At 43.1% G+C, this 17,913-nt stretch overlaps 1 protein-coding gene across 9 annotated transcripts in view; it reads right to left on the reverse strand.

Moving 5' to 3' along the window:
- foxp2 (forkhead box P2) overlaps positions 1-17,913 on the reverse strand; it is a 103,224-nt gene that overhangs the window by 36,153 nt on the left and 49,158 nt on the right. For all 9 annotated transcript variants that reach the window (XM_085387849.1, XM_085387852.1, XM_085387853.1 and 6 more), the window contains one exon: positions 5,246-5,335. In XM_085387849.1, the coding sequence (XP_085243975.1) occupies positions 5,246-5,335 (90 nt within the window). The remainder of the gene's footprint in view (positions 1-5,245; positions 5,336-17,913) is intronic.

Raw genomic sequence — 17,913 nt, forward strand, 5'->3', positions numbered from 1 at the left:
AAGGGTCCTAGTCGGTAATTATTGTGGATCCTTGGCAGGAGAGTCACTGCTAATTAAGCCACAAGATTCATTTTACACATGAAAAAGAAAAAAAAAAGATTAAGAAATCTAGAGAGAAAAGAGACAAACCTCTCTACATGTAGCCTCCCTACATTTCCTTATTTCATCTCAATCTCCTAAGCATCCCAGGGGGGGCACGGGCCACAACGCCGAGCAGACCTCCACCGTAGTTTGTGGACTTCTGACCTCTCAACTCCATTTCAGTTGACACTGCTCATTTACTAGCCAATTACTGCCAAATGTGGCTGGGCGATTATTGATAGCTGGGACTCTCCACCAGAGGACCACCAAGGCGACAGGGCGAGCTGGTGTGGCTTGCACCTGACTGAGAAGTTTGCAAGAGGCCTGATTGTGTTTCCTATGCAAAATAACACACGCATACATAAGAGTGATTACGCTCAAATGCATGACGTGTGTTCAGCTTAGGGAGATCAATACTGTAGATTGTCAGGACTGAAGCTAAGTAGATTACTGAATGTTTTCCTAAATCAATTTCCATAGCAGTTTGGCAGCAGTGCATGGGAAGTGCAATTTATCATAACATAAAGACCCATCATGTAAAAGCCTCTAATAAAAAAGCCCAAGGAGATTGGAACGGGCTTAGCACAATTTCCATATTGATTTATCTCTACAGGAAAGAAAGTCACTGATTAAGCGTCTTGAATGTAGTGTAGCTGTGCGACTTTGTGCACATTGTTTGTGTCACTATCAGTACAAATTGTCACACCTTTATCATTAAACTGGCACAATTCACTCTCGACTGATGCCTCCCTGCAGGTGCACACAGTTCAAGAGTAAATGGGAGCGACAGAAAGAGCGAGCGGGAGGGAATTATAAAAGAAAGTGCAGAGAGAGGAGAGAACTGTAATAGAAAGAAAGTGAGAGAGCACAAGTGAGAGCAGGTGGATGTGGGGTGCGTGTGTGTGTGTGTGTGTCGGGGGTGGGGGGGTTACTTTCCTCTGATGTTGCAGGTAATATGGCCTCCACTGGATCAGCCTCTTCATCAGTGACACACAGTAAATTACAAGTGCTTCAAGCAGCTCAGTGAATTATAGTTCATCACTGGGAAAGGCTTTCCCCCTCACCACCAGGGCCCGGGCGTATCAGATCTGCCGGTTAGGATCCAATTAACACCCTGGCCAGAATCATCTGATTGCATGTGTAAGGGCTGGTATAACTCGTTTATTGCACCCATGTATCTTCTGTCACAAGGTAAATTTGTTGCTGCTACATCAAAGGTCTGAGCTACTTTTTTTTTTTTTTATCCCTCCCTCTTACTTTCTCTTGATCGCCCAAACTCAGCTACCTCGCCTTGGGGTAGCATTTCAACTTCTTTTGCATCACAATGATGAACCTGCTCTGTCCTCGCAATTTAGCAATCTTGTCCTGTAGGTGTTGTAAATGCAGGGGGAGGAAAAAAAAGAAGTAGGGAAGGAGGGAGATGAGGGTGGGGGGGAATCTTGTTTTCTGGTTACAAAAGCAGTAACCAAGGGTGTTTGACTTAAAATGTGCTGACGTTTTTCCCCCCTCTTTCTCTCTCAGAGTCAACAGAAGTTTTTCTCATGAATAACATAATACCCCCCCAACACTCTTTTTTCCCTTCTTCTCTGTGATAATTTTTCTCTATTTTCAGATCCAACCAGAGGGGATGCAGAGGAAAGATATATTCATAAATGTAAATGTGAAGTAGCATCCTTTAGCCATGCAGACTGGAGTTGGCTAACTTATGCTTAAGCCTGGCGTCACAGCCCTTTTCCCTGCATCTGTGTGTGTGTGCGTGTGTTCCGGATGAAAGCCAATAAGCAGATGAGTGCTGCTATTGAGATGATATTGGTTCAGTAGTGAAATGTGTGGACCTGACCTTTAAAAAGTGTGACACTTCCTAGGATGGCCCAGTGCCCGCAGCCGGTGTGACTGGCCTGGGCAGGAAGCTGCAAATTTAAAGAAAACACGGCTAAACCAACATCTCTGCCGATCCATAAACCAACCATAAAACCTTAAATATTTTCATTCATAGCTGAGCTTTGCACAGATGGAGCTGAGGTTATTAGTCTTGTAGAAAAAGTAGTCACAGCTCGATGGCATGAAAGGTGACACAGCAGCAGTTGCAACACTTGCTCAGGGCGAGCTCTCAGATTTTGCATGATTTAGAACTGGACGTTAAGTAGCAGGAGGTGGGGTCGGGGCGGGTGGATGCCATCCAACACAGTCACTTGCAAGGGTTTGGGGTCATTCTGGCTATTTTACACGTGGCTCCTGAAGCAATCATGATAGGAGTGAGGAGTTTATTTGAGATGTCTGGTGGATGGTGAGCCAAAACCTGCACCCAGCAGGTGTTACACTAACAGAGCTCTGCTCTGTTTCTTATCGATAATGATCAATAGGGCCGCTAACAAACACGTTCTGAACAAAGTCATTTCGGGCAATGTAAAACTTTAAGCAACTGTCGCTGTGCTTGTGTTTGTGCAGGCTGTGCGTAGATGCATGGTGCGAGCGAAACAACTGTCAGATTCATAGGCCTCTGTAATCCTCTCCGCCTCTCCTTGTCCGCGTTTCTTTATTTGTATTCCAAATGTCAGTGTATAAATGCCTTTCAGAGAGGGGGGGGGGGGGGGGGGCTGGTATTGGCATAGAGAAGAGGAGAGCGAGGGGAGACAGGAGCAGAGACGAGAGGGTGTTGTGTGCCTTAGGAGAGCCGTGTAAGCAGAGGCAGGGGATTTACAGGAAGAAATAGGTGTTTATTGAGTGCTCCCGTGGGCTTACTGTGTAATAATAGACCTGTCACATTACGCAAATGTGGAAAAGCAGCTTGTGTGAGTGTGTTTTTGTGTGTGTGTGTTTTTGGGGCTGTTTTATTATTATTATTATTTATTTTTTCACCCGTACATGTGAATTTGTGTGCATGTGAACGCTAGAGCTGCTTGCCTCCGCATCATCAACTTCTGAGAAGCAGCGACAAGCAAGCGGATAGAATTAGTCAGGCGAGAGCCTTTAGCCGCTAATACGAGTAATTAAAACTGCAAGCCGAGGCACTTAGATGCTTGTGTACTAAATAATTTACATGCCGTGATCTATGGATCATTTCTCGCTCTTAAATACCAAAGATGGAGAACAAGAAGCAGAGGATTTATCAGTATCTCTGCCATAAGCAGGATGTCATGGTAATATTAATCCTTTTCCCACTTTCTGCTGTGCTAATCATACAAGGGGATCAATCCGCGTGATTCCTCTAGTGGAAAACATGTAGCTTGATTGCCAGTGACTCTTATCTAGCAGTGAAGCTAATAAAATATTGCGCTGCAGCACCCACTGCGGCCTCATAATCCAGGTAAATAATGCAGCTTTATTGAGTAAACTCCCTCAAGACAAGAACACAAAAAAATGTGGCATGAGACGAGAGACAATAAAAAAAGCAAAACAAAAAAAAAAAAGCATTTTAATCAAGTAAGAGTTTCTACCGCTTTATACTGATATTTGCACAAAGGAGTAATACAGTTAAAATGTCATTTGAAATGAGTGGATTCAAGCAAAAGCACATCCACCGCTGGAAAAAAGAAAAAAAAGAGAAAACAATCTGGGGCCAGAATGCACTGAGCCCTGTTTGTGCATCACTGGGTGAGCTGGCAGCAGCGCCTCTCCTGTGACAGTCTGCTGAATGGAAACTTTTTGGAACAAAGAGGTGAGGATGTTAATAAAAGCTGGATCAACAAATAGATTAGCTGGGAGCCGAGGACAGGCCGATCGGCAGGGCCCTCTGATTCATATTGATTCATATCGTCAACGAGTCAAGAATGGAGTAAGCAAATGTAAATATTCAATATTTACCATCTGCTGGTGTTATTAGAGGCAGGGGCTTGGACGTGGGCTGACGGTTACGATGCACCCACACAACTCTCTCGTTCAATATTGTTCTTCATGCTATGTACTGTACTTGGTGACTGTGCAGGCATTTGCAGATCAGATTCCCATTTGTTTCAATTTACTCAGTTTGGCATACATTTACTCAAACGGAGAAATCCAACAATAAGCTTATTCTTGATGAACCCCCTTTGCCACAGCTAAATATAGAAATATATAGTAGAATAAATAAACATGCCACTGCAAGAGAATATACTGATAATATTAATGCTTTTGATGAGCCCCAGTCAAATTATTTCAAGGAAGGGAAGACTTAGTCCTTGCCAACCTTATCTCTCAGCCAGTACGTAATTAGGCACACAGGGGTGTGACTCCAATTGAAGGTGTTGCCATTGTTAGACTCTGTGAAAATATCAACGGGTGAGGTTAACGCCAATTTCCCTGTTATTAATGAAATGCACAGAGCTCCTAATGAGGTAAACCATTGCTCCTTGATAGTACTTATTAGCCGAGTGGAGGGCATAAACTCCCACACTTCAATTTCAAACGGCTAAAAATAAATTAAATTTTAAAAAAAAAATCCTCTAATAAAAACACAGAGCAGATGTCAAGGGGCCTTACATAATTTCAAGCAGAAACTGTCTAGTTGACTGAATGAAACAAGTTGCTGGTGTGAGAAAAGTGTTAAGAGTAGGAAGACGGAGGACTGAAAGGACTGTTAATGTATATATGTGCGAGTGTGGCGTCAGCGCGAAACTGCGCACGCGTGTGTGTGTTTGTGTGTGTGCGCATCTGTGTACAAGAGTGACCTTTTTCAAAATCACTGGCATCAGATATAGACAGCTCTACAAATCAATAAGGTAAATTAGCGTTGAAAAGTGGAAATGAGAGGAAGTTAAAATTAGCTGTCTGTGTAACCCACTATCCAGGCTGACGTGGCTTTCAAATAATAACTAGCCTCTGAATTTTCTTGTGTCAACAGCATTATGGATCCAGTGTAGAAAAGCCAATTTGTCATTGTACCACATAACCTTGGGATATACTTGTGGTGTATTTGTACAGTTTCATGCATCACATACTCAAAAACAGGCAAAGGGCCTACAGATGAAACAATGCTCCTTGAGATCTGCCTCTGTTGTGTTTCTCTCGCGTCTGTGTGACGCTTCAGCTTCCCGGGGACCCGCTTGTCCAGACTTTAAGATTCCAATGACGGGCCCAAGGATTGCGTTGGCAAATCAAACACACTTTGTGCAACAGAGGAAATCTTCTTTTCGGGGGAGCATGTATTATGGATGGACTTAAGAGATTAGACAGGGAGCTGCTTTACCTGCAGTGGACGCTGCTTGTCCTGACTCTTTGGAGATTTCAGGCCACTGCCTGGCTGCTGCAAGAGTAATTGCCTCGCTGCTTGTAGAGCCTGGGAAGAAAAAAACACAAGACAAAAGACAGTGTTAAAAAAAGAGAAAGAAATAGAGAGAGAGAGAGAAAGAAAGAAAGGTGCAGAGGAAAATAAACTATTAGATTTCCTAAAGCTGACAGTAGAGATAATTCAAATTTTCGCAGATGAAAACAGTCATCTCTGAGCGAAAGGCCTGTCAAATATCACCTCTTTCATTGTGACGTGGTTAACACTATGATATGTTTTAGTAACAATTCACAGAGCTGTGAGCAAGGATAAATACAGTTTGTCTAAAGCAACCCTGAAGAAGAGGGTGGGGAAGAGGGTGAGGCGGTGGGCAGGAGAAAAAAAAAGGCAGAGTAGAATTGACCTGTCTAGTGTGTGCTCAACTGAAATACCCACTTCTCTCTGCAAATTACTACCACATTTGCATATTCATAATATCAATTTGAAGTAGAGGCAGCACCATGTGAAGTGTCCCTGGGAGCTGTAATTAAAGTTGACAAAATCAACATCAGATTACATTTAGAGTGAATTAACTAGCAGCCCAGGTTTTACACTATGCATTAAGGGTGCTTATGCGCAGCAGATGGGTGATAGATAGAAAGATGAATAGATCGGTAGAAGACGAGAGGCCTTTCCCTGCCTGATGAAATTAGTTCGCAGCTGTTTACACATGACATGAAAAATTAGAAAAATCCTATTTGTAAATTGCGAAATTTGTCATCAACACCCTTTGATGTGTTTGCCATACATCGATATGATAGGAATCAGAGAGACTGCTGGGATATGGCGTAATTTATTTCTCTAGGGTTTGATGGGATTACAGACACCCACCCCCCGCCTGCTTGTGTGCGCTGAATGCGTGCGACGAGCAAGCACCAGCTTCACAGGTAACGGCGGCAGCTGGGCTAGCAGCTTCACTCAAATTCTTCAAGAGCAGATGGATGAAAGAGCCTGGCAGAAAAGAACATTGTGCACAGCTGCTGCTACTACTGCTGCTGCTCCACACAAGCGTGTACCTTGTATTGTTCAGGAGGCCCATGAGCATCAAGTGGGAGTGGAGAGAGGGAGGGGGGGGGGGCACATGCACACAAAACAACAACTTCACAGGTGTTTGGCTTTTTTGATGAAAAAAGAAGGGGACGAGGAGGAGGAGAAGCAAGAAATGGGGTGGGGGGGGGGGGGGTAGTAAAACTCAGATGGAGAGTGACACTTCCTCAGGAATCAGGGATGCTCATTTTATTTTCCAGTGCTTGCCAGTATCCATGACAACAGCTGCCTTGACAGGGCGTGCATATGGTGCAGCTCTGCCAGCTGGTGGGAACAATGTTTGAACTAGTACATTGAGATCCTGAGCAAACAGGAGGAGGAGGCAGGAGAGAGAGAGGAAAAAAAAAGTTGCCCCATCTTAACCCCTTTGGGAATGCAGACAACCCCCTCGATCAATTATGAAAAGACAGAACTGGAGGGGGGGGTGATTGTAAAGGTGGAGGTGGTGCTGGTGGTGGTGTGGGGGTTCTGTCTGGCTGCTCAGGAGGAGCCAGGCTTTCTGGACTGAAGTAAACAAACACATTACACTGGCACTGGGTCCTAACTGCATTGATCTGTCTCCTTGGTAAGATGAGCCTAGTTGCCATTGCTTTGTGTGTGTGTATGTGTGTGTGCATGTGTGCATGTGACATCTGTAAACTGAGCCTTGGCCTTTCTTAGGAACACACACTAAAATACACATTAACACCTGCAGCATGCAGGCACAGACAGCCACATAAAGTTTTGTTGACAAACTGGATGTGAAATCAAACACTGCTTGACTCTCTTTTTCCTGAAAGACAACACAAATTCTCTGAATGCAGCCAATCACATCGCTAATTAAAAACACAGGGCCTAATTAATCTCGCCATGATTGGTGAATCAAAGTAATTATCAGGCTTATTGAGTCCTGCACACAGTAGTTAGAGGGAAGGCTGCTTGATGAGTGCAGCTCAAGGTATCTGTCAGGGGGAAATGTTTATCTGTGTGCGAATCAATAATGACTCGCTGTGTTATACCCAAAGTCAAGAGAGCCACTCAATATATTTCACACGGTCACGAGTACAAAGACAGAGATGTTTTTAACTGCGCTTCCAATATCCACGCCGAGTAAATACCGAGGGAGGTGCAGGCGTGAGAGGTGACGCATGGGGGTGAAGCGGAGAGATCAACTACACCAGGCTTATTAGAAAAGAAGTCTGCTCAGACTGCATAAAGAGTCCCTCTCCAAACATAACACAGACCTTATCAACACCGGCCAAACTTTTCCAGAGTGGTTTGTCATGTCTCAAACTGTCTGTCACCTCTTCCGTGGAAGTGGGGTTAGCTATTTTTCAGAGAGCCTGTGATGGTGTGGAAGGCAAGGGAGGAATAAAAGTCCCGTCCCCTCACTTTCGTCGGCTCTGAGTATTCTGCCATTACAGTAAAAAGCACCAATTTGTGCCACCCACTTCCCACTCCACAGAGATGGTAAAGCTGAAGCCCATCTCAAAGCACGAAAAAGCACCAAATGCCAAGGAAAGTCATCAAAAGTTTGCTGAAGAGCTGCTGGAGCGGACAAAAACACAGACGAGTACAGACGCACCGTCTATTTAACCTGGGTTGCTATGCACAAAAAAATGACATCCCCAGTCTATTAATGCACACATTGTATAAACAGCACAATGTGACACATTCTTCAGAATGAGAGCGCTAGCCAGACAGAGAGGGAGAGAGAGCCAGGGCCTGCTATATAAATAACAAGGCACTCAGAGGCATATTTGATGTTGATATCCATCACTGAGGTTGGAAAAAAAATAAGGAGGAGGGAAAATAACACAGAGCAACCGAGACCGCGACACGGGGATCCTTATGAAAATAAGATTCAGCCCAAATGGATCTGGTGTAATTGGTTTCAGATAGTGAGGTCAGGAGAAAGGCGATACAGGCAACTATTATGCGAAATGAACAGAGAAACAAGAATGTTTACACAGGCATTCCTCTTCTACATTAATAGGCATGCAGAGATCACCGGCGAGGAAGAAAAGGAGAGAGTGAGAAGGGGCTGACAGAAGGAAGGCGAGAGAGAGAAAACTGAAAATAAAAAACCTCATCCATTCACCCCTCACCTACAACTACCCCCCCAGTCTCCTAGCTCTATACAGAACTACAGTTCTATACAGAACTGGGTAATAAGCTACAGCCATCATAGCACACCTTTGTAAGGAGCATGCAAAGATCTTAAACAAGCATGAAATACATTAGGAGGCCCTGTAATACTGGGCCAAACCATTACGAATCTCCAGATTGCTTATTGCATGTGGTGGTGGGAGAAGGGTGGGGAGTGGGAACAAAAAAAAAAAGTCATCCACTAAGAATGCCACTTTTTCAAATCCACCTGGAGACTGCACAATACGCAGCCATGACATTGGAATTGGATATATTTGAAGGGCTGTGACATTGTGTTTGGACAGTGTAGATCACTTCCTGGCTCCAGTCACATAGGGAGTTGTTGTTATTAGGGGGATATAGCCAATATTGGAATGATGACACAGGGATGAAATAAGCTAGCCTCAACAGGTACTTATTTACAGCGCCCAAGCCTTGACAGGATGTTTGCATGTTCCAGACAGTAGCTGTAAATAGTTGTTGATCAGTACGGAACAGGATTGCATCATAATAACACAGCCTTTCTGTGGTGTGCGGAACAGATGTTATGTGCGTATGCATGTGTGTGTATGTGTGTGTGTGTTGTAGGGAGTAAAAGGGCTGCTGTTCAACACTCGACTGTCGGCCAGAACAACTCCAGTCACGCTGACAGCTTTGACAACTCTCACACATACACTCTTGATGCATACGCACACACAGTACTGCACCAGCAGGCTTATCTATCTGCTTTCAGGGAACACATACACAAGAGCGAGGTGGGGGTGGGGTGGGGGTGTTTGTGGGGAGGGTGTGTGTGTGCAGAAAAAGAAAAAGTATGACTCTTTATCAAGCTAGAGGGAGTCACATGCCATGGAAAACAAGGCACAAACAGTTTAAGCTGAACAAACAAACATGGCTGATTGGACTGAGGCAGCTGGCCCGCTGGCAGGGAAGATATGCGCTGACACTCCATACCAAAATATTTACACCCTATCTCCTTATATAAGTGGATTCAGGGCAGATGGATGGATGGATATGGATTTGGAGGGGCTGGCTGGAGAGGATAGACAAATGAGAGGAGAAGGGAAACAGGATAAGATGTCCCATACAATGTTTGAATGCAAAAGTGGGGCCCGGAGTTTGTGAAAACAAGCAAAGTGCGACCAGAGAACAGCACAGGGTTTCCATGCAAGAACAGGCATAGCTTTGAGATTACAGAAACCCTTTTGAAGTTGAAGCTGAATTAAACTGAGCACGAGTTTATTCAGGCGGGCCACAAAATCAAGCTCAGCTGCAGTCCTGGAAGCTCATCGTAATGCAGGAGCTGCTGAAGATCCCATCAGCTAATTCAAGTGCTATCCCCACATCAATTAATGGATCAGCTGATACTGTTTCCAGCATACAGTTGTTCCACATCTGCAAGCCACTTTGCAATCCACTTCCCTTTCATTTCAGCATGTCCGTTGTCACTGATGCCAGCTCTGCTCTGCTACTTACCACCTGTCTTTTCTTGCATGTTCATTTAGTGGCAAAGAGGGCCCAGAACAGACACAAAGAGGTTCTTTTGACCACAGAAGCTATGGCCGATAAATCAAAGCAAAGGCAACAAGGCAACAAAATTCCACAAGCAAGGGTGAGAACACTGTGAAACTTTCTCTACCACATTAATGCATTTGGTATCAATTTTAAGCCTGGTGTGTGTAAGATCACAGTACACAGATGCTGCTGATACCACTCGCCTTAAGTAACTCAGTCACAGGAGTTGAAAGGCTCTCTTCATAAAAGGTCAGGATTGATGACAGTGCCTCGGTGCATCAACCATAGCTCCAGATTCTGTTCTCTTATCACCTCCACAAAAAGCCCAAACAGAGCAAAACACACAGCTGGTTTTAGTCAACTCCGCCTGGTTGAGTGGTTGGATAGAAACTAAAAAATGATGACTTCTTTTGACTGCAGATAGCAGCATGCAGAGTTAATGGAGGTGTTTGGATCTGCAAGCTGCATTTTTAAAAAGTTATAGAAACCTATGGGTGAAATCTTAGAAAGAAAGAGTAGAGAAAAGGGGAAGAATGGAGAAAGTATGAATTTGGAAAGTATGTAGGAGTAATGAGCATTTTAATGTATGAGCCAATAAATCAACAGTCTGAAGTGAAAAAGGGACCGGGAGAGAGAAAGGGAGGGAGAGGTCCATGGAGAATCTGCTTGGGCCTCAGGACAGAGGTAAAGCTATCCAGCAGAACAATGGGCTTCTGTGTCCCACTCTGCTACCTCTATCTCAATATTTTCAGCAACTTCAGCTTCCTCTGTCTATATACAGCGATATTTAGCCGAAAATAGAAATTAGATCGGTTTGTTGTGTTACTTATGTCTAAAACTTATATTGACTGCTTGTACTGTTCATTTCCTTATCGCCTATTTGCTGCACTTTGAATTCAAGTCAAACTCCTTTCTCTCTCGCCTCCCTCCGCCTGCTCATATCACATTGTTCATTTCTTCTTCTCATCTTTTCTTTCTCCGCCCTCTCTCACCTCTTGTTTATTGATTCTCTAGATTAGGAATTCTTAGGATAGAGGATTGTAACACACAAGCATCAAATTATTTTTGGGTGTGCTTATTTGCCTTTCCCTTGCATCTATTTGGCCTGTGTCTGTAGACAATTATGCCTACCCAGCCCCAGACTCAGGTGCTAATAATGAAGGACAAATAGAATCGTATGTGTAAACTTCTCCCACTGATGAAAATTTATATTAACTTTCTACCACAGTAAACAGAGCTGTATAGCTACACTGTCCCGGGAGGATTGACGAGATGAATTTGCTCGCTCCTACCCCAGGAAGAAGGCTCGCACTGGAGCGACGAGCGCGAACGATAGGAGGGGCGCGGGGGTGTCTAAAGCTCCATTGTGTAACCTCACGCTTATTTTTCCACCAACAAAGACAAAACGCGGGTCTGTTTTGCCCATCACAGATAAAGTGTGCGTGTTTATGGCTGAAAGTTGAAGAGTGCATATGCACCGATGTGTCTGCTGAGACACTCTGAGGCCCGTGCCAGCAATAACAAGAGAGCACAGCCTGCTGTCGCTCACTGCAACCACTAACAGTCGCTAACATCCTACCTCCTGCTGGTGTCACTGTAGATATTCTGTGCAAGTACAATGGTGTATCTGTTCTAGCAAAGGACGGCAGTAGTTTTTCTACTTTCAGGCTATAGATCTTTTTTTTTTTTTACCTGAACCACAAAAGTAATCACAATAAGCATAGCTGCTCCTCGACTTTATAATTTCTTACTTTTTCCAAATCATATAGAGATAATAACTGCTTCTATCCATTGTCTCAGTGCACCTCTTCCATGCTTCATCACCATTGAAACACAATTTACCCACACAATGTACCTGCTTTCCTTGTGCTGTTTCTCAGCCGGTGGCTTGTCTTTAGTGTGACCTGTGCTGTACAACTCCATTTAGATAAGATGACAGCAGGACCATTCAGCAAAGGTCTTTATCTACTGCTGTTCCAAGGGAAGTCCTTTAGAGCCTGACAACAGCAAACCTCCACAATACACTATCACAAAGAGCAAGAAAAATAGAGACGGACACAGAGAGGAGAAACTGGGAACGTATTTGTGTGAGTTGAGCTAGACAGAGGTGTGTGTGTTTGAAAATGACACAATTTGTGTGAGGTCAAATCTTCTCTTTGCAAAAGCAAGCCTGGAATTAGCTATAGCTTTTATTCTCTGTTTCTCCCACCGCATTAACATTGCAAAACACCATGTTCATATGCTGCCATAGAAAGGTCAGGAACATATTAGAGCTCACAGCCAATCAATAAAAAGTTGTTCCGAGTGACCCTTTTTATTTTGTGAAGAAACATTTCAATTGGTCTCTTCCAGGATGGCAATGTCTCTATACAAGGGATCACTTAGAGGTTTGGGAAGAATGAAAATAATATGAATCATATGCTATTGGCTTTGTGGTCATTACATCTCAGCACCACCACCATCAAAAACATCAAATGAGGTGAATATCATTTGGAAGAATGGAGTTCCAGAGGCTTGGTGAATCTATGCCAAGTTGCTTTGAAGCTGTTCTGGCTTTAAGATGCTTTTTCCTTTAATTTGTCACCCGTCTCTACATGGAATAGCTCTTTTTGCGCCTGATTTCATTCTCAGGTGATTATGGCTCGTCTACTGTTCACAGTTCCCGGCAAGTAGAGTTCACACAGCTGGATGAATAACTGATATGTAATGTGGCATTCAGGCCAGCCATAGTTCATTTGGAAAAGGTGCTGAGCTGGGTGAAAAAAACTGGAACTATGGGAAAAAGACCCCAATTGCTTAGACCCAGTTTCTTAAAAGTAGTATGCTGATTATCCAGAACATGTTGTATATACATTATATTAAAAATAGAAGTATTCACCTTTTGCTTACTGTAGCTATTAAGGAAGCAAAAGCACACTCTTTTATATAAATAAATAAACAACCAGAGGTGATTAGTAAATAATCAGCACCCTGCAAAATGCAGACACCAGAAAGGATCAGCGTGTTGACACAAATGTGTGAGTCTGTGCACTGTACATAAGATGCGTGTGCACAAACAAAGTCCAGGAGCATAAGAGTAAATAAAAGGTTAGGTAAACCCCAGCACACCTCAGCTGGAGCATCCCTGGTAGGTAAACTGCATTTAAGTGCATTCCTCTCCCATTATACCACTGATAAAAATACCAAGTCAAAGCTCACACAAAACAATCATTAGGGAAAACAGGAAAGCTACTGAGTAGCAGTGCCCTACACCCTTCATGCCAAGGAAAACTCATTTAAATTGGGGTGATATCATTTAGAATCCTCAGTATTTGTTTGTGAGTGTGCATAAGCAACTCAAGCCTTAAGTGCATCTGTATAAGACCCCCGTCTTGGGGGCTCTGTTGTTGCAGGTCAATAGTATAAGTGTCTGTCTGTCTCATCCTGGAGAGCTCAGGTTAAGTGTCGAGTCTAAGTGTTGCTCTCTCCTGGCGTCATCGAAAGAGAGCACCCTGACCTTAGTGAATGAACTCATCTCACCCACACATACGGCAAATTTTCCAGCCAATTCAAGCAATTATTTTGCGTATAGATAGCAATCACAAAACAGCATATAAATTACTTTGCGTGTGTGGCCTTAGATAATCCGTTGCAATGATTTTTACGTACGTCTTTTTTGCCCAACCGAATTCAATCCAATTTTCCTTCCACTAAAGCAAAGGAGCACAGACTTTTAATAGCCATTTGTACACGTTTATGTGACTACTTGGTCTTGCCATTAGCCCCCTGTCTCCTCATCCAGGCTTGCTCTCCATTGAGGGCAATGTATCTTTCAGTGAATGCCTCACTTCCCCGAAAGATCAGCTCAATAAATAGCCGCTGCATCTGCCTATGGAAGGGCAATGGATCACCTTCACTCCCCCTGTTCTTTCTCTCAATCTCTTTTCTTATGTAACACCTATCTTGTCCTGCGCTCCTTCTCCTCCTCTCTTTCTTTCCTCCGATCTGCATTGTACCTCGGCGGTTGCCTTGTGAATATTCCAATTACAGCAATGTGTGTTTGACCTTTAAGTGAGCAGCAGAAGATATAGTTATCTGCCTTCCACTCAGACACCCAGCGTCTATCAATCAGTAATCCACCCTCCAGCCCCCACCACCCTCACTAGAACAGGCTACTAGACTCAGCTGGGTCTGGAGAAATGTGTGTGTGTGCACCCATGTGTGTGTGTGTGAAAACTGAGAAAGAGATGGAGAGAGGGAGCTATCATGGGCACAAACTGTGACAGGGGTGAGGTAGACAAAGAGGCTTGGAAAGCTTTACTGATAAAAAAAAAAATGTTAAAAAAAATGCACAAGGTTTGTGCTTGAGTACATAAATGTATACCACACAAACAGACTCACACAAGAAAGAAAGAAAGAGATGTTAAACACTTTTTTTCTTTAATCTGCCAACAGCCTGACTGGGCCTTACTTCCATAAACAAAGACTTTTCCAGCATCCTATATCACGCTTCTAAGAACAAGCAAGCGTGAGCAGAATCATACTTCTTTAGTTTCATTCTTGTGCCCACCCTTTTTCCAAAAGGCTAATCTACATCTTTCATTGAATCAAGAATGGAAATTCACAAGAAATGCTTCTTTTTCAATTTCATGCTGAAGTAGCTCAAGTTAGTGGATGTAATTTCTCCTAACAAGAAAATTTATCACTCTGTCGCACTCTTAGTCTGGTGACTATGTGAGAACAGGGCCTCCGTTTTGCTTTTCTTTTTTTCCCCCTCTCTGGGCTTTGATAAATGTGCCAAAAGCATGATCATTCCCTTCATAGCACTCCATACAAGGACAGAACAATTACAGTGGGTATTAAATAAATAAAACCTATGGCTAAAATTTGTATGAAAGATAAATGACATAATTTAAGACTTTGATAAAAACCTTACAAAATTAAGTAAGGGCTAAGCCAATGGGCGAATGGGGGTTGTTCTATACAAATGATAGAGACCTCAACTTCTGAGTCTAAATTATGCGATACTCTGTGAAAAAAAAAAAAATAAAGTTCCAGTTATTTTCTGAGGAATTTTCTCCTCACACATTTAAAACCTGTGCCAACAAAGAAGTATTTCCTTGCTGTGACAGAAATTCTGGCGAGGACTAACGATGCAAGAAAAACTCCTACAAATCCATTTGAAGTTTTTGTGCAAATTAGGATTATCGGGCTCACGCTGAATTGGATGATGAAGTCCAAACAGGTGAAAAGGAATGCACAAAGAATAGTATCGCAGAAACAATACCACGCATGGCCAAGCCACCAGGCTAATGTATATTTATCATGTAAACTTCTGATAAATGCATATGCAGAAACAATCAAATCTCTGGCTTTCCATTGGAAGTTTTCGCACTACAGACTCAAGCGTGAAACCAATATCAGCTTAGTGTCTACTCAAGCTTGAAGTGCTGCGCCTAGCCCACAAAGCATGTTCTGCATATGCTCATGGGCGTCATTTTTATTAGGGTGGAACAAGCAGCTTTCCACTGCTATCACTGATCAATTCGTGTGAGTTAAGTCCCCAGTGTGGGTAAATAAGCAGTGGTTAGTTCTTGATGAGGAATGGCAGGCTGTCTGAGCATGAACACAGGCTGGAGAAAGGTGGGCCTGTCTATCTCTACTGAAATGGATTCCCAGCGTGACTTCTATTATTAACCTCTGTACATCTTATTCTCTGTTTTTACCCCAAAATTATGCATTTTAAGTAGCGTCTTCTGACTGACTTTATAATTGTTACATTTGTCTTAATGTAGAAATACAGCAAGCCTGGCATTATTATTAATAAGTTGTAAATGATACAGATAGCACTCCACCTTGACTGCAAAAGTGAGGACCTGACCTTGGCTGATACACTTTCAAAAGCCACCAGCTTCAGCTCTAAAGCCTGCAGTGAAGAGAGCCAAAGCCAGCGCTAAGTGACATGTCAGTTTGCCTGTTTGGAGCTTTCAAATTCCCCACGGCCTGAGCTTATTTACTACATTTGTATGAAAAGCTGTGAAGAGGAGAGGGCTGAGAGCCCAGCTGGCTCTCTTACATATGTATACAGTGTTTGGAGGCAATGTGTAAAGACCATCTCCCCCTCCCCTTGTAGAGTGTAGTGTTACAACTACAAACAACTTGGGAGAAGGATAGAGCCATTTATATATTCAAAAATGGGTCAGGGATGGAGGTAATCGGAGCAGCAGGGAGTGTTAACAAGTGCAACAACAAAAAGAAAAAGGAGAAAAAACTGATGATACCTGGAATCTGCACAGATTGGGGCGCTTTAGAGAACGAGAGCACCGGTGACATTAAAGATGTTGCTTCTTCTTCCTAGTCATCTTCTTAACCAGATTTGAAGTCATTTTAATATTAGTTAGAGGAAGGGAGGGGGTGATACACAACAAACCATCGGGCATGCGTTTCAGAGTCTGATTTGTTACTATTCATGACTAAAGCAGAGAGGAACTGTAATACTAGACATGCTTGTTAAATTCACAACACTCCAAAGCTGCCTTCTAGCAAATCCTGTCTTTTGGTTGTCAGCTTAAGACACCCCAGCATATGCATATGTAGGATTTTTAAGCTCTGTTAAATGGATAGCGGTGTCGTGGCCTATCAAATGACTATAAGCCACTTGCCTTTTTTGGGGGGGGACCATTTCCAGAAAATGCAGTCAGCAATGCGATACGTCGTATGCATCGGAAAGCACCCCCCTGACACACATGCACACACACACATGCACGTGTTTTCTTCATCCTCCTCTTAACTCCACATTAGAAGAAAACAGAGGCATTTAAATGTATGTATTCAGGCTGTGTGTGACACTAACACTCCACCCCACCATATTAATGACTGGTACGCAGTTTAAGCCGACGACAGGGGAGTGGCAATAAACAATGACAGAATGCTCGTTTTCGATTGTGAGGCCGCGAAAGATGATACACTATTCAACACCGAGCCAGTTTGCAAATAAATTATTGTGAAGGGTATTGAGCTGAAAGAATTGCTCAGTCCCCTCAGAGTATGCCACAGTGTGTGTGTGTGTGTGTGTGTACGTGTGGCTGTTTATGTGTTTGTGTCTGCGTGAGTGGACTTATAGATCCAGTGCCATTTATTTCCCTGAGTTGGACCAGGGCAGTTAGGGAGGCGTAAAAGGAAATGAGTTGTGAAGTGGCCATTGATCCTGGCCTGCACGAGGTTAGCTAGAGACTGGAGGACTATTGGCCACAGTGTGTGCTGCTGAATGACTGCCTCTTATTTACACGGAGGAGGTTAACGCTGGCTTAGTCATTTATCACTGAGCTACTGCACTATATAAGAAAAAAAGAAAAGAGAAAAAAGTGTGTCAGGTCAAACATAAGGCCTAACCTAAGCTGAATGAACTAGATTCCATTTAATGTATTCCTATATAATTGCATGGTAATGTCTTTTCTTTCTTTTTATATTTCAGTTAGTCAAAAGAATATCATTATTTACGACTGTAGTAATTTGGATTAAGAGAACTGGGTTTATTCAGGGCAATCTGCATACATGCAAACCATAAAGTGCACAGAATGCAGCATGGAAGAAGGAATTATTGTGGAAGTCGGTTGTAAAGTGGGTTGCATCAACTTAACTTAATTGTGGGATCTGTCAGTTGGATGACTTGAAAGGTATCATCTGAGCCATCATTTGATTTGAACCAGCGCTGAAATCAGTTGATCTGACATGAATGCTGCAGAGCTCAAACTAACTCTTTTCTTGATTCTTTTTTTTTTAGCAGAAAATAAACAGTTACACTAAAGTCAACTTTTAGTGGTGAACCATATAAACGCAAGCCTGCACGTGCACACACAGAGCAGGATCTGTTTTCTTCTTCTTGTGCCACCTTTAACCCGTATACTCATCTGACCTTACTG

This window comes from Rhamphochromis longiceps, linkage group LG17 (assembly GCF_057381845.1).
Source record: "Rhamphochromis longiceps isolate RC_006_pf linkage group LG17, R_longiceps_female_GT1.1, whole genome shotgun sequence".
In the NCBI taxonomy this organism is placed as follows: domain Eukaryota; kingdom Metazoa; phylum Chordata; class Actinopteri; order Cichliformes; family Cichlidae; genus Rhamphochromis; species Rhamphochromis longiceps.